Here is a 21474-nt window from a genome sequence, read left to right on the forward strand (position 1 = left end):
CTCCACACAGGCGGGGCCGATATTTGAACCCCGGTACTCAGAACTGTGCGGCAGATGTGATAAGCAGTCATCCACCGTGCCGCTGAAAGTAATTAGTCGCTAAAAGTAAGTCTCAAAATAACAACTAATTTCATTAGGACGAGCTTCATCTTCTGTTAAAGACCAGTAAAGACTTCGGACGTTCCGCGGCCATGTGCTTCACGGAGACCTGGCTTTGCGACGCTGTACCCAATGGCGCCGTCACGCTTCCCGGCTTCAACATTCATCGAGCGGACCCCGACATGGAATCATCGGGAAAAACGAAGGGCGGCGGGATATGCCTCCATATAAACGAAAAATGGTGTACGGACGTCACGGTGCTCAGCACACACTGCAGCCCGCATTTGGAGTCGCTGTTTCTGAACTGTAAACCATTTTACTCGCCACGTGAGTTTGCATCGTTTATACTGGCTGGAGTCTATATCACACCCCAAGCTAACACGAGCGCCGCATTGCTAACGCTCGCCGAACAAGTCAACGAAATTGGAAAAAAACACCCTGACTCACCCCTCATTATTCTCGGGGACTTTAACAAAGCTAAACTCAACCACGAACTCCCTAAATACAAGCAGCACATCGACTGTCCTACCAGGGAAAATAATACTTTAGACCACTGCTACACTACGGTAAAAAACGCATACCGTGCTATACCTCGTGCAGCCCTGGGCTCGTCTGATCACTGCTTAATTCACTTAATACCGACGTACAAGCAAGAACTTAAATGTGCGAAGCCTACAGTGAAAACAGTCAAAAAGTGGACCAATGAAGCAAAGATGGAACTTCAAAGCTGTTTAGACTGCACAGACTGGAGTGTCTTTGAAAATTCAGCTGGCAGCCTGGATGAATATACGGACACTGTCACATCCTATATCAGTTTCTGTGAAGAGGTTTGTGTACCAACAAAATCATTTCGGACATTCAACAACCACAAGCCGTGGTTCACTGGTAAACTTAAGCAGCTTCGCCAAGCTAAGGAAGATGCATATCAGAGCGGGGACAGGGCCCTGTATAATCGAGCTAGAAACCAGCTTACTAAAGAAATTAACATTGCAAAGAGGATCTATGCAGCAAAGTTGGAAAAACAGTTTAGCGCGAACAACTCGAAATCAGTCTGGCGTGCATTCCAATCGCTGACTAATTACAAGCGACGATCCCCCCAAGCTGAGAACAATAGCACACTAGCCAACGACTTGAATACTTTCTATTGCAGATTTGAAAAGTACAGTTTCACTCCACACACCCACCCGGCCGCACCCGCGACCACAACCACACCTCTGACTTCTGCGTTAACCATCCATGAACAGGATGTGAGACGCATCTTCAAACAACAGAAGATTAACAAAGCGGCAGGCCCGGACCATGTGTCCCCATCCTGCCTCAAAGTCTGCGCGGACCAGCTCGCTCCAGTCTTCACTCAGATCTTTAACAGATCTGTGGAAATGTGCGAAGTTCCATCCTGCTTCAAACGCTCCACCATCATTCCAGTCCCCAAGAAACCTGCAATCTCTAGTCTGAATGACTACAGGCCTGTCGCTTTGACATCTGTGGTCATGAAGTCCTTTGAACGTCTCGTGCTGGACCACCTCAAGAGTGTCACAGGTCCCCTGCTGGACCCCCTGCAGTTTGCCTACCAAGCGAACAGGTCTGCGGATGATGCAGTCAACATGGGACTACACTTCATCCTAGAACACCTCGACAGTGCAGGGACCTACGCGAGGATCCTGTTCGTGGACTTCAGCTCAGCGTTCAACACCATCATCCCTGAACTCCTTTCAACCAAGCTTCTCCAGCTCAGCGTCTCACCTGCCATCTGCCAGTGGATTTACAGCTTTCTGACGGGCAGGACACAGCAGGTCAGGCTGGGGGAGGCCACCTCATCCACACGCAGCATCAGCACTGGGGCGCCCCAAGGTTGTGTCCTCTCTCCGCTGCTCTTCTCTCTCTACACGAACGACTGCACCTCAGCGAACCCGACTGTCAAGCTCCTGAAGTTTGCAGATGACACCACTGTCATCGGCCTCATCAAGGACGGTGACGAGTCTGCATATCGACAGGAAGCGGAGCGGCTGGAGCTGTGGTGCGGGCGACACAACCTGGAGCTGAACACGCTCAAGACGGTAGAGATGATCGTGGACTTCAGGAGGCATCCTTCGCCACAGCTGCCCCTCACGTTGTCCAGCTGCCTTGTCTCAACCGTCGAGACCTTCAAGTTCCTGGGAATTACAATCTCTTATGACCTGAAGTGGGCGAACAACATCAACTCCGTCCTCAAAAAGGCCCAGCAGAGGATGTACTTCCTGCGGCTTCTGAGAAAGCACGGCCTGCCACCGGAGCTGCTGAGACAGTTCTACACAGCGGTCATCGAATCGGTCCTGTGTTCTTCCATCACAGTCTGGTTTGGTGCTGCTACAAAAAAGGACAAACTCCGACTGCAACGGACAATCAAAACTGCTGAAAGGATTGTCGGTACCCCCCTACCCACCATTGAGGACTTGCACGCTGCCAGAACTAAGACAAGGGCGTGCAAAATCCTCTCGGACCGTCTGCACCCCGGTCACCGGCTCTTCCAGCTCCTTCCCTCAGGTAGGCGCTACCGATCAACGCAAACTAGAACTAGTAGACATTCCGACAGCTTCTTCCCTCTTGCGATCAACTTCTTAAACACCTGACCTATAATTCCATTACAACAAGCTGGCAATATTTTGACTTGAGTTCGTTGTCACATTTCTGTGGGGCCAATTATGTATTACTTGTGCACTCACTGTAGTTGTCTCGCCATGCTGCACTATTTGCATATACTGGCCACTCATGCCAGAGTAGCATCTGCTCCATTTGCACACTGATTGAGGAGTATCTGTAACATTTGCACAACCGACATTGTCCCAGATGATCGCACTACTCGTCACTTTAAACCGCATACACTCCTTGAAGTCTCAGCGCCCTTTGCACAATGGTCATTGCACCGGACTATTGCAATATTAGTCGTTCGAACTGCTCTAAGTGCTAGAGGACTCTGCATCTTTTTGCACAATTGTTTTTTGTCAATGTCTTTATGTCCCCAAAGTGTTCTGTAAATTGACTGTTTGTTGTACTAGGGCGGCTCCAACTACCGGAGACAAATTCCTTGTGTGTTTTGGACATACTTGGCAAATAAAGATGATTCTGATTCTGATTCTGATTTGATTATATTTTGATTACTTAATTTTGAATAAATGCATCAACAGGACCTTGAGATGTTTCCTCAAAAAAAACCAAAGTGGGTTAAAAGCATAGATCATTATTTTGGAATGACCACATAGTCGCTCTTTACAAAACTAATTAACTGATAAAACATGATGAAATGTAAATACATAATAAAAAAAAAATCTTGCCTTATACGTGTACAGCTCATGGAAAACCACCATACCATACCATGTTGACCTAATGACAAAGGTGCATAATTTAGACTACGGCTTCACATGACAACCCAGATAGGTGAATGTTCCATAAAAAGTCCCAAATTATAAAATTTAAACCGTTCAAAAGTCACTGTTCGTTTGCGTTCAGAAGTGTAACTATGAATGCAACCATTTCAAAATGTCAGACAAACTCATAGATTGCACCACAAGGTGAAGCGTCAAGGTCATATTAGGAAAATATAACATGTTTGAGACTATGGCAGAATGGCACTTGACCAGCGAGAGCCATTCACAAGTGTTGGCTTTAAAAGAAAGAAATGATGATTTTTCAGATGTTTTAAAAATAATTATGGACATTTCCAAAAGCAATTTTAATTTAATTGCACATTTTCTCCCAGTAATGTAATGGATTGCAGTTACATACATTTTGTAATTAAATTACATAATCCTGTTACATGTAATGACTTACTTCCCTATACTGAGTGTTTGTGGGTTAAATGTGAGGTTTGAGGGTGGCAGATCCAGAATTGAATTCTGGCAGGGCAGGTCAGCAATGGATCTCAAAAATTGTATCCTCGCAGGACTCCACCACCGGCCCCCGCATGCTATTCTTTTTTTTTTTTTCCATTTCAATGAGCAGCCACACACAAATGTTATGATGATATGTTATCTACCGTTCACGGACACTAAGAATCCATACAGGTAGAGCTGGTGCAATAATAATTGGTAAGACGGCACCAGCAACAGCTGTGAAAGGTGGAGTGACAGACTGGCCCGTACAAATGGCCTCATTCAGTCAGTCACCAACACCTGCTCATGCAGTGTATGTGTGTGTGCGTGCATGCATGCATGCATGCATACGTACGTGTGTGTCATCATTTATATTCATCTTTCCATCATGTCTGCAGCTTGTATGGTTGTGCTGAACTGTGCCATTAAGAGTCATGCATTATTTACTTGGAAATGGATGTAGAAAAATGCTATTTGGTTGTGTTGTGTTTACAAAAATGAAATAAATCCTGCGTTCTTCATTGCCCTTTCACAAAGTTAGCTGAAGTATTTTTTTTTTTTTCCATAAAACTGCTAAAAACACTCTAAAGTATGGAATAAGGTCCAGAAACATTGGCCAAACGGAACAAAGTAAACCCGGTGACTCTTCACTTTTGCTTTATCAGGATACACCACCACCTTTTACATATTTAATCTTTCTTACTATTTATATTTTAAAAAGTAACATGAATTATTGAGAAATGTGTGCAACCCTTCGTGTTTCTCTGTCACACACTGTTCTTGTCTTTTGCAAACTGCCAGTTATCTGCAGTCTTCTTAGAGTATTACATTTTTTACCTATACTCAATGCTGAGAACGGCAAACCATGTGTGTGTGTGTGTGTGTGTGTGTGTGTGTGTGTGTGTGTGTGTATGTATATGTATATATATATATATATATATATATATATATATATATATATATATATAAAACGTACGTTTTCTCGGTCTAAATAACATCATCAGCCACCAGTAGTAGCTAAATATAACCATGTGCATTATCTTTAGGTCTGTCTGTAGGCAGTAGCACAGTACAGTAGCATGACCAACTGTCTTCCCCGAAGACCCTGAAGGCCTCGTGCCACCTCAAAGCAAGCAAGTCACTCTCAATCTTCTTGTCTGCATGAGTTACACGCTTCCTCTCTCAACTGGGAGTATTTGTTTTTCATCAGGTGATGATAACAAACTGAGAGTGCTTCCTTTTCCTGATCTTCTGCCTTTTATTTTCTTAATGAGTGTGACCTTTGTTTAGTAGCCTTTTTTTTCATTGCTGCTTCGCTATTTCCTTTTCTAGAACAAATGAATTTGCGAATATTTTTGTGTGTGAGATATTTTGTGCAGACTGTATTGTATTCATGTGTCGCTGTCCTTACCTCAACCAGATGTGGTGTAGGGTTGAAGCCGCAAAGGTTGCACACTTGAGTTTGGCACTGCGTACATGAGTTGTAGTTGGGTGGGTCGGAGCTGTCGATGTTCAGCTCTGTTTTACACAGAGGACACGTCACCTTCGGCTTCACTGGCTCCGTAGCAGCGCTGGGAGCGATCGCAGGCTCCTGCTTTGGTTCCACCTTCTGCATATGTGAGGGCATTTGTCGGTGTTGAGGTTGCTGTGGATCTTTTTGCTGAAGGGCGGGCGACTGCTGTTGTGGCATTCCTTGTTGGTGGGGTACAGTCTTAGGCTGTTGCTTCAGTGCATGCGGACTTCCCACCTGGCTCGGTGCATGCGGACCCCCCAATTGGCTCGGTGCATGGGGGCCCCCCATTTGGTTCGGTGGCTGAGAGCCGACCATTTGGTTTGGTGCATGTGAGCCACCCATTTGGCCCGGCACATGAGGACCAGTTATTGGAGTCGTACCATGAGAACCCCCCATGCCAAATGGTTTGTCACCCGAGACCCCTTGTTGTGGCTGCCTGTTGTCAGGCGTCGCATTACTGAATACCACCTTGCCCCGTGCAGGACTGGGATGGGTGGAAGAGGTGGGCAAAGGGTCTACATTGATCAGAGTACTCGCCTGGTTGAGCAAGGAAGCTCCAAAACCAAACAGCTTTGTCAGTCCATCCTGGGCTGGAGGATGGGTCTGACTCTGGGGCTTGTGAGCTGGAGAGGAGCCGGCGCTTCTGGTCTGGTCATGGTGCCGTGCCAATGACTGGTGCATGGGAGAGCCACGACCCAAATCGGGTTGGGAAGGTGCTTTTGTCAAGCCAGGGAGGGGTACAGCGCCAGGATGGGGGATCCTTGGACCACCAGGTTGTGTGGGGCCTCCTGCAGAACCTCCAACAGCTCTTGGACCTCTCTGGGAATATGAGTCAGGCCTCATAGCCTGATGGGAGGAACCTGTCTGGCTCTGGGGGCCACTCGAAGACGTGTGACTTTGTAAGCCTTGTGAACTATGAGGCTGTGTCTGGGGCCCCGACTCGGATTGTGGATAAGGCTGTTGCTGAGCCTGGGGATAATGCTGACCCTGAGGTCCAGACTGAGACTGTGGATAAGGCTGCTGCTGTAGCTGCTGCTGCTGCTGCTGCTGACCCTGGGGTCCGAACTGGGACTGTGGGTAAGGCTGCTGCTGAGCCTGGGATACGGATTGGGACTGTGGGTAAGGCTGCTGCTGGGCCTGGGGATACTGTTGAGACTGGGGATATTGCTGAGACTGTGGATGCTGCTGGGAATGAGGGTACTGTTGAGACTGGGGATACTGCTGGGATTGGAGATACTGCTGGGACTGTGAGTGCTGCTGGGACTGGGGGTACTGCTGAGACTGGGGGTAATGCTGGGACTGGGGATACTGTTGGGACTGGGGATGCTCCTGCACCTGGGGATACTGCTGGGATTGTGGATAGTGCTGGGACAGCGGGTATGTCTGGGACTCAGAATAAGGCTGGGACTGGGGGTATGTTTGGGACTGGGAATATGGCTGTGACTGGGAGTAGGACTGAGTTTGGCCATAGAGTTGAGTCTGCGGTTGTTGCTGCTGCTGTTGCTGGGTGGGCTGGCTCTGTGCCAAAGGTTTGGGCTGTGCTGCAGTCGCCGGCTGTGTTGGCTGAGGTGCAGCCTGCTGAGGCTGGACGAGAGATTTCGCTTGGTGGGACGGCGAGTGGATCTGTTGTTGACTCTTAGAACGAGGTGTGGTCATATCAATGCCAAGAGCCCTCTGCATCTGACAGTTGAGACACAGCCATTCCTGGACCTGCAAACCAGAATACAAAAAGCATGTTTTAACTTTAACTTCCTTCACCTTTGTTAAAACTCTCGGAATCATTAATTTTTAATGCAACTGAGGCCAAACAGAATTGGCATGGTAAAATACAAAATGATAATACTGTGGAATGACATGTGCTGGATTGAAAACAATATATTTTACTCTTCAATGTTGATGCGATGCTTAGAAAGCAAGTGAAAGTTTGAATTTAGTCATGTTGTTTTTATAAACTTAAAAGCATTAAGCTCCTTGTCCAATGCAATACGTACACATGTTTTCTGTTGCTTACATAATAAAATCCTACTAATTATATTCTCCAAAGGCTAACCAAAAGCATTATCAAACAAAAAATAACTCACGTTATATACAAAAGAAATGCAGTATTTGGTTGTCTACAAAGGTGGACAGGAAAGATATACTGTTAAAACGTCACGACTCATCACATGATTTATTACTATCACGGCAGACTGACACAATACACACCTTCCTCTTGAATATAAACCACATAAATACTATATTAATTCAATGCCGTAGCATTCAATGAGAGCGGGTGTGCATATGGACGGCTTCACATAATGAACGCCACCTTTTATTATCATGAAAAATGAAAACGTAGACAGCATGTTTTACCAGAATTAGAAGTTGAGAGCCGCTATAGCGTAACTGTCATGAGATCAACGCAACTTAACTGAGAAGAATTTTAGTGTGGCTAACATAAATCCATATGGGCACGCACACCAAGAGGAAGTCATAAACGAGACCCAAACAGATAAGAGAACGGTTATGAAACGAGCCTCACCCTTCATAATCCCACAACATCACTTCTCCTCATCCTCCATATGACAGCTGATGCTTCCTCTAAAGACTTGGTTTCCCCTCGCTCATTTCTTCTGACTTGGAAAACCTGCTCTGTGAAAAACCTCCTCTGTGAGGTGTGTCGACCTGCTTGTGTTCCGTCTGTCCTCACAGCTTTGCATCAGCCGCGAACACTCAGCCACCATAAAGACTGCTATTTTAGCATCTCTGCAGCTTGAGCACAGCACTGTAAATCTCTTCACATTGCTCCCATCCCCTTTCGTTCCCACAATGCAATGCGCAAACATACAGCACTCTTACACCCACCCTCTCTTCCACTGCTGCTAATTTGAACTCCTAATCAAGCAATAACAATATGCAGTGGTATGTTTTCTTTTTACATTTGAAAATTCATGGGTATTAATAATTATATGTTAGATTTTCAAATTGGTTTCAAGAGCTTTGACATAATGGTGTACCTGTATTAATAATTACAGAAACATAATGATTTTGGTTATCAGTGCTGTTTGGGCAGCTTGTCACATAAACTTCATATTGAGTGATGTCTGATATTTTTTTTCATCACTGTATATGACTAACAGAGAAAATGTTTCCCATTAAGCATACAAATGAAAAATACATTTTCTAAAAAAAAATCTATACAAAAAATACACCTTTTCTCTCTCATTACCATGATAAATATAGTATATAGAGAAGCTGTTTTTTTTTTTCATTTTCTCTTTTACCATTTAGTATTGCCAATATCAGACCCTTTCTCTTTTCTAGAGATATGATCTTCTTTTAATCTCCGGTACCCATCTACATCCATAACATTTCCCATTTGTCTTTTTTTCCTCATATTATTTTTTCCCACTCTCTCTCTGATCAGGTTTTGGTCTTCATACAGTTGAAGAGGAAGGAGATTTGAAAGTCAAATTTTTTTGCTGCATGTTGTGCTACCATGATTACATGTGAAAAGAAAGAAGAGGAAAGGTAGATAGGACATACTGCAACATAACTAGATGCCGTTGATACTTTGCTTTGTACTGTACTTTATAATCAGCACGATAACAAGCTCTTGAAAGAATAGCAAATAGAGCTTCGATGGGAAAGGCTGAGGAGAAAGGGAAAGTTGGAGGGAACAGAATCAGCACTGCAGTTAGTTAATCCAGTCGAGGTCTAATCATGTTGCGCTTCATTAACAGCCCGGCCCCAAGGACTATCCACTTCTACTCCAAAATCACATAATCCTGAACTAACAGAAGGGTTTCCCACAGGAATATACTGTATAACCCGATCTGGGGAAAAAAAATCCCATGTAATCATAATATCGCTCTGTCGCATAATATCGCATAATAACTCTTTCCAGACCTTTTCCTTTTCCAGCCTCTTTAAAGTTACATGTCTTTCCCCCCTCCTTTAGCCACAAATTCTTCTTTGATTGAATCCAGAGTTTATGTTATATAGTGTCTCTGTGGCTCTATTATGTACAGAAGTCTTGCCCACTGACACTTTGACACTCAAGTCGTTGTTTTTTGCAATGTGCAGATTGTGCACAGCAGAGGGTCTCTGCGTGGTTTCGACACAATTATACACATTCAGAGACGTGCTCTCTCTCTTTCTTCCACAGACACACGCACACACACCGACACACTCCCATTTGCAGTTGTGATCTTTCCACAGATAAGCAGCATTGCTAATAAAACAATAAAGGTGTGATCACATCCATCAAAATACTGATCCCTATATCATGGGGTCTCAGCTGTCAATGAGGGGATGGGGGCAGAGTTCAGTGTGAAACTATAATCCAATTTGTCATTAATTAGTCTGCAGATGTGCAGGGGATAGGAGGTGGATGGAGGAAGGGCCAATCGACGAGCCGAAGCAGCACACAGGAGGAGGAACTCAATAGTGCTATTATGGCTCTTTTGAAGCTGTCCTCTCTCATTAGCTGCCCTTTCCTGCTCACTGCTAACAAAATGGCAAACGACTAATTAAAGTGATGTCAAGTATTGGTAGAAATAGAAATGTAATGCCCCTCCTGGAAGCCGTCACCTATCGGGGTGGAGGGTTTTGTGTGTCCCAATGATCCTAGGAGCTAAGTTGTCTGGGGCTTCACGCCCCTGGTAGGGTCACCCATGGCAAACAGGTCCTAGGTGAGGGACCAGACAAAGCATGGCTAAAAGACCCCAATGATGAGAAATATTGATGGATTGAGGTTTCCCTTGCCCGGACGCGGGTCACCGGGGCCCCCCTCTGGAGCCAGGCCTGGAGGTGAGGCTCGTGGGTGAGTGGCTGGTGGCCAGGCCTGCACCCATGGGCCTGGCCGGGCACAGCCCGAAAGGGTAACGTGGGTCCCCCTTCCCATGGGCGGGGGACATCGACTCCTAGTGGACCATTCCGCGCCTCCATTGCTGAGCCGGCAGATCGGAGCTGTGGCCGTAATGTGGTCGGTGCCTGTCGTAGTGGCAACCCCCGAACCCGTTGACGGACACCAACGGTGAGGGATGTCATCAAGCTGAAGAAGGAGTACTATCGGGCCTATCTGGCCTGTGGGACTCCCGAGGCAGCTGATGTGCACCGGCTGGCCAAGCGGAATCCAGCTTTGATGGTAGCTGAAGCAAAAACTCGGGCATGGGAGGAGTTCGGTGAGGCCATGGAGAAAGACTTCCGGAAGGCTTCGAGGAAATTCTGGTCCACCATCCGGTGTCTCGGGATGGGGAAGCAGTGCACCATCAACACTGTGTATAGTGGGGATGGGGTGCTGCTGACCTCGACTCGGGACGTTGTGAGTCGGTGGGGAGAATACTTCGAAGACTTAGTCATTTGCACCGACACGTCTTCTCATGAGGAAGCAGAGTATGGGTTCTCTGAGGCGGGCTCTCCTACCTCTGGGATTGAGGTCACCGAGGTGATTAAAAAGCTCCTTGGTGGCAAGTCCCCAAGGGTGGATGAGATTTGCCCAGAGTTCCTCAAGGCTCTGGATGTTGTAGGGGCTGTCCTGGTTGACACACCTCTGCAACATCGCCGGGACATCGGGGACAGTGCCTCTGGATTGGCAGACTGGGGTGGTGGTCCCCCTTTTTTTTGGGGGGGGGGGGGACCAGAGGGTGTGTTCCAACTCCAGAGGGATCACACTCCTCAGCCTCCCTGGTAAGGTCTATTTATGGGTGCTGGAGAGGAGGGTCCATCGGGAAGTCGAATCTCAGATTCAGGAAGAGCAGTGTGGTTTTTGTCCTGGCCGTAGAACAGTGGACCAGCTCTTCACCCTCAGCAGGGTCCTCAAGGGTGCATGGGAGTTCGCCCAACCAGTCTACATGTGTTTTGTGGACTTGGAGAAGGGGTTCGACCGTGTCCCTCGGGGAGTCCTTTGGGGAGTGCTTCGGGAGTATGGGGTACCATACCCTGATACGTGCTGTTCAGTCCCTGTACGACCGTTGTCAGAGTTTGGTCCGCATTGCTGAGAGTAAGTCAGACTCGTTTCCGGTGAGGGTTGGACTCCGCCAAGGCTCCCTTTGTCACCGATTCTGTTCATAATTTTTATGGACAGAATTTCAAGGCGAAGCTGAGGCGTAGAGGGGGTCCGGTTTGGTGGCCTCGGTATTCCATCTCTGCTTTTTACAGATGATGTGGTTCTGTTGGCTTCATCAAGCCGTGATCTCCAACTCTCAATGGAGCAGTTCACATCGAGTGTGAAGCGGCTGGGATGACAATCAGCACCTCCAAATCTGAGACCATGGTCCTCAGTCGGAAAAGGGTTGCGTGCCTTCTCCAGGTTGGGGATGAAATCCTGCCCCAAGTGGAGGAATTCAAGTATCTTGGGGTCTTGTTCACGAGTGAGGGAAGAATGGAACGGGAGATCGACAGGCGGATCGGTGCAGCGTCTGCATTGATGCAGACTTTGAATCGGTCCATTGTGTTAAAGAAGGAGATAAGCCGAAAGGCAAAGCTCTCTATTTACCGGTCGATCATCCTCACCCATGGTCACGAGCTGTGGGTCGTGACCGAAAGAACGACATCCCGGATACAAGCGGCCGAAAAGAGTTTCCTCCGCAGGGTGTCCGGGCTCTCCCTTAGAGATAGGGTGATAAGCTCGGTCATCCGGGAGGATCTCAGAGTAGAGCCGTTGCTCCTCCACATTGAGAGGAGCCAGATGAGGTGGCTGGGGCATCTGATTCGGATGCCTCCCGGACGCCTCCCTGGTGAGGTGTTCCAGGCACGTCCTACCGGGAGGAGACTCCAGGCACGACCCAGGACACGCTGGAGAGACTACATCCTTCGGCTGGCCTGGGAACGCCTCGGGATCCCCCCAGAAGAGCTAGATGAAGTGGCTGGGGAGAGGGAAGTCTGGGTGTCCCTGCTAAAGCTACTGCCCGCGCGACCCGACCTCGGATAAGCAGTAGAAAATGGATGGATGGATGGAGAAATGTAATGGACTGCCAGCTGTGAAACATTGTGTTGCTATGGTTATGAAACATACACCGTCATTGGTGCCAATATGCAGAATATAACTTCCGTCAGTGTTTTTTTTTCAATGTAAAATTGGACCGTGAATGTCTCGCCAGATTATTAGCAAGGAAATATAAAGTCGGATGTTGTCGAGTTCAGAATTCAAACAAAAGGTTGAAGTCTATAAAGCTACGCAACACTTTGGTGTTGCGGCAAGCGTCAAGGGATTACCTCTGTGTGCAGATTTGCTCTTTGGCGTCCGCATTCTTACAGTAGGGACGTAACCCAAATGTGTTAGTCGGAATGCGCTGTCATCTGTCAGTAACAACAATGCAGCAGTTGGAAATTCATGATTACAATAAATATTGGAGGTAAAAAACCTTTAAGGCTAGCATAACCAACCAACCATTTTCAACACCGCTTATCCTGGTTAGGGTCACGGGGCGCTGGAGCCTATCCCAGCTGACTTCGGGCGAAAGGCGGACTACACCCTGAACTGGTCGCCAGTCAGTCGCAGGGCACATATAGACACGGAGAACCATTTGCGCTCACATTCACACCGTCACTGAGTGGGAACTGAACCCATGCTGCCCACACCAAAGTCAGGCGAGTGTACCACTACACCATCAGTGACTTGGCTAGCATAGCCTATAAGGTTAATAGCATTAAAACAATCAAATATGAAAATCAGTAAATATGTCGGTAACTGAGCATGCTCTCTTGTGCCATGTGAAGATATATTCTTGCACCGCTCCAGAAACTAATTCATTGCATCCCATTTGTAAGCTCAAAACATCATATGTCATATATCACGTATTTCTTGTTTAGTGAATAATGCTGAAGATAACAAACTTCCTCTTGAAAAATTGCATGGTAACTTGCAATTGCAGTATTTGTTTAAAAGAAAGTTAAAAAAAAAAACTTGCAATCAAGAGTGTCTTCCCAAATAATTCAACCCTACTCGTGATTCATAACTAAAAAGTTTTAATTGGGCGCACATCGTTAATGCTTATCGGTGGTTCCCAGTGATTAGGACTGGCTCAGTGTGACTAAAGTTTTAGCAACATAAACAAACGTGATGTTGTGGCTAACTACACACAAGTGTGGCTAGGAGATTTTTATACTGTGTAGCCACATTGGCTAAGAGGTTTCATCACCCTGCTTGTCTAACAAGAATTAAAAATATATGCCGATATGTCATACAGTATGAAGGTGTGGTAAGTGTTTGTGTGTGTGTTGATGTGTTTTTGTACTTAAACTTAAGGTGCTATAATATTTTCACACTTGTCCAGTATGGCTTAGAATAGTTTTATTAAATATGTTATAATGTGTCTTTAAAAATGCCTTCAGAATAGTTTGACCCCAGATTAGTTTCTGTCTATTTTCATTGTACGTTATTAGAAAATTTGCTTCCAAATTAGAGGTTAACATGGGTCCCCAATTATCTTATGTTTGACCTGAGAGGTTCCACTGTGGTTATGAAACACTGATAATGAAACACAATACAAAGAATTTTATCATTATAATTGAGTAATTTAAAACTATTGTGTACACGTGCTAATATAATTGTCTTGGGACACATTTTATTAGTAGTATTTCATGTGTGTTTTATGAAGCTGTAGCGGACACGCCCATCGCCCGGTTGTCATAGGAACCCCAAGAACTGATAAACTTCTTCATTCATACTTCCTGAACCTCAACCAGCCGCATGGAGTGATAGATGACTGTTGAACAATGGAACACGATCACCCCCCAGTGGTGGTGAGAGATGCTGGCCATGGACATTAAAAGCATATTCAAGAAATCCCACGTTTGTAGCGAACAAAACAAACCTTCAGGAATATTTTAAATGTATGTCTTGATGTCTGGGTCATTATTTTGTCAGTCTTACAGGTCCAGCTGCAAGACTTTGAGAACCGTTCGTCTTGATTTGAAGCCAAACAGTACGAAATGATGTTGTGTTGAACAATTAGTTGATTGGCCAAGACTAAAGTTAAAACAATCATTCTATATGCTTGATCTATGAGTAAGAATGCAAATTTGGGAGTATTTTATTGTATGAGTTTTAATCCCATTTTTATGGGCCAAATTGTAAACTAGATTCAAGCCTATGGGCGTGGTCTTTTCCACTCACTTTCTGTCCCATAGACATGCCCCCTGGGTATTTAACCCTTAACCTCCACCCTCTTGCTTTCTTGTCCTCTTGGGTCTGTTCCTGCTGGCTAACATCCCTGCAGCTGCGGGTCGGCTTCTGCCAACCCCTCCCCCTCCCCCTTCCCTTTCCTTGTCCTTTTGTTGCAACCACGTGCGAGAGCGACGCCGGACCATGACGGCAGCGCCAGCCGATCAAAGAAGCCGGCCATGCAGCTTTGATTGCTTTTTCCCAGCCTTGATGTGTTGGCGGAGCTGCAGAAAGTCACTCCTGGCACTCGTAACAGTTACGCCCGCAGTTAAGAGCAAGAGCGGGGCCCGCAACAAGTTCAAATGGCTGGAAAACCTCTGAGCACACCCCAACGGGACAACAACTTTCTTTTTGCATTTTTTTTTGTTTGCTTGTTTTTACTTTTTGTGCATCTTCTTCTTCAATTAAACCTGCTTTCTTTCCTCCTGAAATCCTCGGAGACAGACCATACCCAGGGCCAACTGATCTATGGTCGTGAGTAGAGGATGGCAATCGTTGCCAGAATGTACAAAATTAGTGCCTACTAAATGTGGGGTAAAATACCAGCTTCACACCAGTCTCAACTTTGTACTAGCTCAACACGCTGTACCCTATTCACGCTCATTTTTAGTCCAGCAAAACACAATGTCCTATTTTTCTTTACTTATGCCTATTTTCCTTTCTATTATCATTATTATTATTTTCTTTCCGTAGTCAAACCCCTCTGCATTGTTTTCCCTGGAGTTTCCCTTTTAGATTTAATAAAATTTTATATAAAATTCTACTTCCTGTTGTGTTTTGTGTGTGTTTGAGTTTAATAGTGAACCCGCTGTAATCAAGAACTCTAATTTCGTCCATGTAGCAAACCTTCGTTCGCTTCCAGCGTATTCTTTCTCCAAAATTAATTAAATTTTTATCCTAAACCAATATACGCTACAAAGCCTACCCTTTATATTTGTTTACCCTCCAAACCAGCAAACTGACTGCCAAAAGTGCAGTCAATTGTGCCCTAATAAAAAGTTGATGTTCCTTTTTACACATACTGCGTTGCAAGGAAGAAGTGAGTCTCACCATATCGAATTAAAAGATGAGGTATAAGTAATACTGTCTGATGATAGTATTACACATGCACAATGAAGCTGTCAGCATGATGCACGACACAATCATGAAAAGAATGTGTTACGTACAATTTCACAGCAAATATAATGTGTGCCAAGGTGTGTATTTTTGAACATGCACGAAATGACAGCATACAGTCTTTCTGCAAAGGGGCCGCACATGCTGGAAGGTATCTAATGCCTGCTAAAAGGCAGTTGTCGTGTTTGCATGATAAATGGTTAACTTCAAAGGCACCTCAGCACATTTTAATGGCTCCTCATACATGAAAACCATCCTGCAGTTGTTCCCTCTTTCATTTAGCCAAGACAAGACGTAAATTTGATGACATTAGCACTCTAAATAGAAATAAGGGTCTTGTTTAATCAATACAAGAATGTCCGTCAACATTTTATGTATAACACATATCAGGGTGCCCTGAATCTCCCTCAGTCTGACACAAAGCAGATATGCTCACTCCTCATTGTGTCTCTCACGAGAGTACCTTTTAACTTTGGTTTCAATAAGAAGCAAGCGTTTGCAGATTTTTTTTGCTGCTGTTCTCTTTCTTTTTTTTCTGCTGCAAGGCTCTCGCTATAGACCCGTTGATGCGGGTCTAAACACTATCAGAAGCAAAATTTACTAATAGTTTAATATTTGTTCCATCAAATTGAATTGATTGAGCCGTCACCTTATCGTGGTGGAGGGGTTTGTGTGTCCCAATGATCCCAGGAGCTAAGTTGTCTGGTGCTTTATGCCCCTGGCAGGGTCACCCATGGCAGACAGGTCCTAGGTGAGGGACCAGACAAAGCACGGTTCCAAAAACCCCTATGACAAATACAATTAATGGATTCAGGTTTCCCTTGCCCGGATGCGGGTCACCGGGGCGCGCTTCTGGAGCCAGGCCTGGAGGTGGGCTCGAAGGCGAGCGCCTGGTGGGTGGGCCTGCACCCATGAAAGGTTAACGTGCGTCCCCCTTCCCATGGGCTCACCACCTGTGGGAGGGGCCATAGGGGTCAGGTGCAGTGCGAGCTGGGCGGCGGCCGAAGGCGGGGACCTTGGCGATCCGATCCTCGGCTACAGAAGCTGGCTCTAGGGACGTGGAATGTCACCTCTCTGGCAGGGAAGGAGTAAGAGCTGGTGTGTGAGGTCGAGAAATTCCAACGAGATATAGTCAGACCCGCCTCCACGCACAGCTTGGGCTCTGGTACCAGTCCTCTCGAGAGGGGTTGGAATCTCTTCCACTCTGGAATTGCCCACGGTGAGAGGCGCCGAGCAGGTGTGGGTATACTTATTGCTCGGCGGCTGTACATTGGGGTCCACCCCAGTGGACGAGAGGGTAGTCTCCCGCCGCATTCGGGTGGGGGGACGGGTCCTGACTGTTGTTTGTGCCGATGCACCAAACAGCAGTTCAGAGTACCCACCCTTTTTGGAGCCCTTGGAGGGGGTGCTGGAGACCGAAATTGAATTGATTTATTAACAACAGTCTATTCTCTGCATTTCGTAGCACTTCTCTTGGCTGCACTGCTCCTAGAATGTATGTATGTGTATGTTAGATTTTAGTCCAGTCAGACTTCAGCCTCTACAGACTTCATATATATATATATATATATACATATATATATATATATATATATATATATATATACACACACACACACACACACATACATACATACACATACATGAGTGTGTGTGTTATTGCACTGAATACTATTTCCGGTAATTGGCACAGGGTGGGCGTACTTTTCACTGAATTTTAGACACCTGTTAACTGGCGGTGCCGTCGGGGACAAAGAGGATTAGTGAGGCTCCGATACTTTCTATTGACCGTCATGGTACGTATGTCAAATTAGGTCAAATCGCCAGGTATACTACTATTATTTGTTTTTTGTATTTTTATTTTTTTTTTGCATTTAAACTTTTAAACCGTCACCTGGACTTCAGCATGGATTTGTTTGAACCTGATCGCGTCGCACCGTTATGAGCCCACTGCAGCCTTTTGGCGACTTTTCATTGATAGCACTCGCCAACTCCCCATAATAAGGTGGATTAACTGGGGTAAACCCCATATAAAGGTCCAGGTATCAAATGCACAGCACACCACTAATCCAACCTTAATTTTGAAGTTTATGTTTTAAGGTAAATTTAATAGCATTTGCTGTCAACTTTAAATAAATCAGGTTTGTGTCAGCTTTACCCAAGATTAAGTTGCAAGGGATTCGAGAAGCAGATGTGATTTTGACATCATACTTGGATATTATTATCGGGAGAATAGATTTGATCTACAGAAACCAATCACTGTTATACTTGTCAAATTAAAGATAGTGGGGCAGTATCCCATCAGATTCAGTAGATGGCACTGCAGAACAATGAAATATGTATTTAATAAACAATGTTTTTATATTTTACTGTATATTTAAAGAGGAGTAATGTTTCAACTGCGGTATTGTCTGAATGACATAATCCTTATAGTGCTGTTTTTGCAGACTTTTAGTGCTAACTACTTCAGGCACCAGTGGTGTGTAAATGGGAGGTGCGGGGGTTGGAGGGGACAGAGTGGGCAGCGGCCCCGGGCACCCCCACCCAAAACCTCCCTACCCCCATCGACGAATGAATGTCAATCGGAAAAAGTATGACCAGGAAAGATAGGATGTCTAAAAAGATCTGTTATATACAGTAAACGTTCAAAGAGGGTGATGGTGTTCAAGCAAGAATCTGATTGTATTAATGTAAAGTAAACAAGTCAGTTAAAGCTGTTTGTGCTCTGGTGTTGCAGTCCACTACATAACATGACAGCCCGTTACATACTGCACACACATACATATGACAAACACTCAAGCGCACACACTTTCAATTAGCCACACTTTGTGCAGTGCACTTCTCACAGGCTCCCACAGGATCCATATGCACCTGCATCTCGAGACACGTACGCAGCATTTAAGGTAATAGACCTGTCTATCAAAGTGCTGTGCTTTACTTCTTGGCTCAGGAAGAAACCCAGATAGAGAACAGTGGAGACGATTGATTAAAAGACAAGGACGAGTCCAGTGTTACCAGCAGTTCACAGGTTTGATCACTTATTTAGATTTTTTTTTTTTTTACTTTTTCATTTTCTGTGACTGAGGCACTGTTTTTGCATGGATCATATATGGACCATATAAATAAATGCGCAAAAGCATTACAAATATGGAGCATGGAGAGTTATGCATTACATTTTGTGAGCTTTTCTATTAGAATCTTTTGCATTAATATTTATTACATTCACACACACAAACTGGACTATAAATACTCTATACTAATACTACACTTTTGTAAATTATTACAACTATTATTTAAAATTATTATGGAACTGCATTTGTACAAATATTGTACTAATAAAACAGCTGTGGCCCAATGGTTAAGATCATCGCCTGCCTCCGTGGGGACCTAGGTTCAAGACCCCGACTTGAGCATCCGCCAACATCCCCCGGACTCACGGCTGTGGTGTCCTTGAGCAAGACACTGATACCCCGAAATGCTCCCTGGGCACTTCAGCTGCCCCCTGCTCCAGTGTGATCTTCCACTAACATGTATATGTGTTCACTGTGATGGGTAAACTGCAGAGAACAAATTTCGTGTGTATGCATGCATGTTCATGACAATAAAAGGTGATTCTTCTTCTTCTTCATAACGTCCTCTCTTATAATTGTGTTACCCTTAGGGGGCACCGCACACCACACGAGGCGGCCAAAACTGACTAAACCTGTTGCGGGATTTGCATGAGTGATCGACCGTCAGCTACTGGATTTGCTGCAGATCAAAATTTGATTCGCTAAAGAACGGCGTTGCAACATCGCAGATGTAACAGCCAATAAATAATGCAGATGAGCTTTCACAAAAAAATATATGTTTTGAAGTTTTTAGTGTTATTATGATGACGATATGGATGAATCAGAATCAGAATGTATGTCATTGCATAATAGCACAACAAGATTAAAAGCTAAACCTTAAAATGCACCACTTAAAAACAAGACACACAATAAACAAAAATAAAATAACAATGGATATCAGTGTATGTTAATATAACTAGATCTCGGACGAATTATGTACAGTGTTCCCTCATTTTTCGCGGTTAATGGGGACCAGAATGAGTGGCCCCACTCCCAGTGAAAGATTCCCAGGGGTGTGTGCCTGCGGACACATGCAAGTGAATTGAGAGCAGCGGGACACGTCCTACACAGAGGGAACCAGAGCGCTCCGCCGGCCCCACCGAGGCGCCCCGACAACCGGCCACCCGTTGGAGGCCGCAGGGACCCAATGGCACCCCTCACCCCAGGGCTGCCAGGCACTGCTGCCTAACAGCCAAATTCCCCCAACCAAGACCCACCGTCCCCCAGAGATGGGTGTATGCGGTGCATTAAAACATGGGGATGAGTGTATGTGATTAAAATCCAGGGGGGCAGGCAGGGCAGAGTGGCAGGGCGCCCGGACCGGGAAATGGCACAGATGTGCTGAAACCCGGTCCGACACCCACACTCTCCCGACCTCATACCAGTCCCCAGGAACCCCACATGTATACCAACTCTTCCATCTACATTGAAAAGTACTCTCGACAGACTGCAGCTGTTACAAACAAAGGAGAAACATTGCACGAGATGCAGAGATGCCAGCAAGAGGAAGCGATGCTCACGGAAGCAGAAGCGAGGCAAATGAGCTGGTTGGCTAGCTCAGCTAAAAGCTAACAAACTGTCAATACCATCACTCTTCCTTGCCAAAGTTCACTTAGTGGACAATAAAATGGACTTAATTCTCCTGGGGATTAGTGGCTCCAGCGACACGAGGACAGAAACGTGGCTAAACAAACAACATACAAACAACTATAGCTGTAGCTGTAGCCGTTCATGGGAAAAAAACGCAGTGGTGGACTCTGTATTTATGTCAACAAAGGTGCGCAAACACTGGACTTATAGGGAGCCATTGCGCTTAGGGAATAGAGCATTTGACTGTTCATGTCTATCTACCGCGCAAGTTCACAGCCGCCATTGTTTACATGGCTCCGGGGGCTAATGGTCTGCCCAGATGACACCAGCATGTTGCCATACCAACACAGGAGAATATTACACTGGACTGTTTTTACACAAATATTTCTGGTGCATTCAAAGCTCTTCCCAGCCCCAACTTTGCTTCTCTGACCACATCACCATCTTGCTGGAGCCCAATGGGGAAACGGACCAAGCCCAGAGTCAGAAGTGTCACTGTGTAACCCAGTGATGCACCTTATGTGCTACAGTCCAAGGATTGGCAAATATTTAGGGAAGCAGCTATAAAGGAAGGAGAAGTGGACCTGGAGGAATACATTTCATTTGTCCAGGACTTCATCTCTAAATGTGCTGTTGATGTCTATATCACCAAGACAATTACTGTCCAACCGAACCAGAAGCCCTGGCTGAGTTGAGAGCACTGCTGAAGGCTAGGGATGCTGCTTCACGGCATGTGATGCATGAGCACTCTGGGCAGCAAGAAGAGAGCTAGCTGAAGGCATCAAGAGGACTAAATAAGCCTATGCAGAAAAAAATCCAGTGCCACATCACCTCCAATGACCCTCGCAGCATGTGGAAAGGTCATCAAGTGCATCAGAAATTACAACACCAAGGATGCACAATCCCCAGAAGACCCTTCCTCACCAGATTCCCTCAACCAAGCCTTTGCCTGCTTTGAAGACCCCAACAATGTCACCCCCAGCGCCAGACTCAAACCACCACCTGATGGTACAGTATGCCCCTCAGCTTAACCCCAGGAGACGTGCAGAA

The 21474-nt window shown here is 45.7% G+C and overlaps 1 protein-coding gene across 6 annotated transcripts in view; it reads right to left on the reverse strand.

Moving 5' to 3' along the window:
* The window catches only part of bsna (bassoon presynaptic cytomatrix protein a), a 132034-nt gene that overhangs the window by 73878 nt on the left and 36682 nt on the right, over positions 1-21474 (reverse strand). For all 6 annotated transcript variants that reach the window (XR_009768799.1, XR_009768795.1, XR_009768801.1 and 3 more), the window contains one exon: positions 5359-7170. Coding sequence is in view for 2 of the 6 variants with exons in the window: in XM_061680022.1 (XP_061536006.1) it covers positions 5359-7170 (1812 nt within the window). In the remaining 4 variants the exon portion in view is untranslated. The remainder of the gene's footprint in view (positions 1-5358; positions 7171-21474) is intronic.

Source organism: Phycodurus eques, chromosome 1, assembly GCF_024500275.1.
Source record: "Phycodurus eques isolate BA_2022a chromosome 1, UOR_Pequ_1.1, whole genome shotgun sequence".
Taxonomy (NCBI): domain Eukaryota; kingdom Metazoa; phylum Chordata; class Actinopteri; order Syngnathiformes; family Syngnathidae; genus Phycodurus; species Phycodurus eques.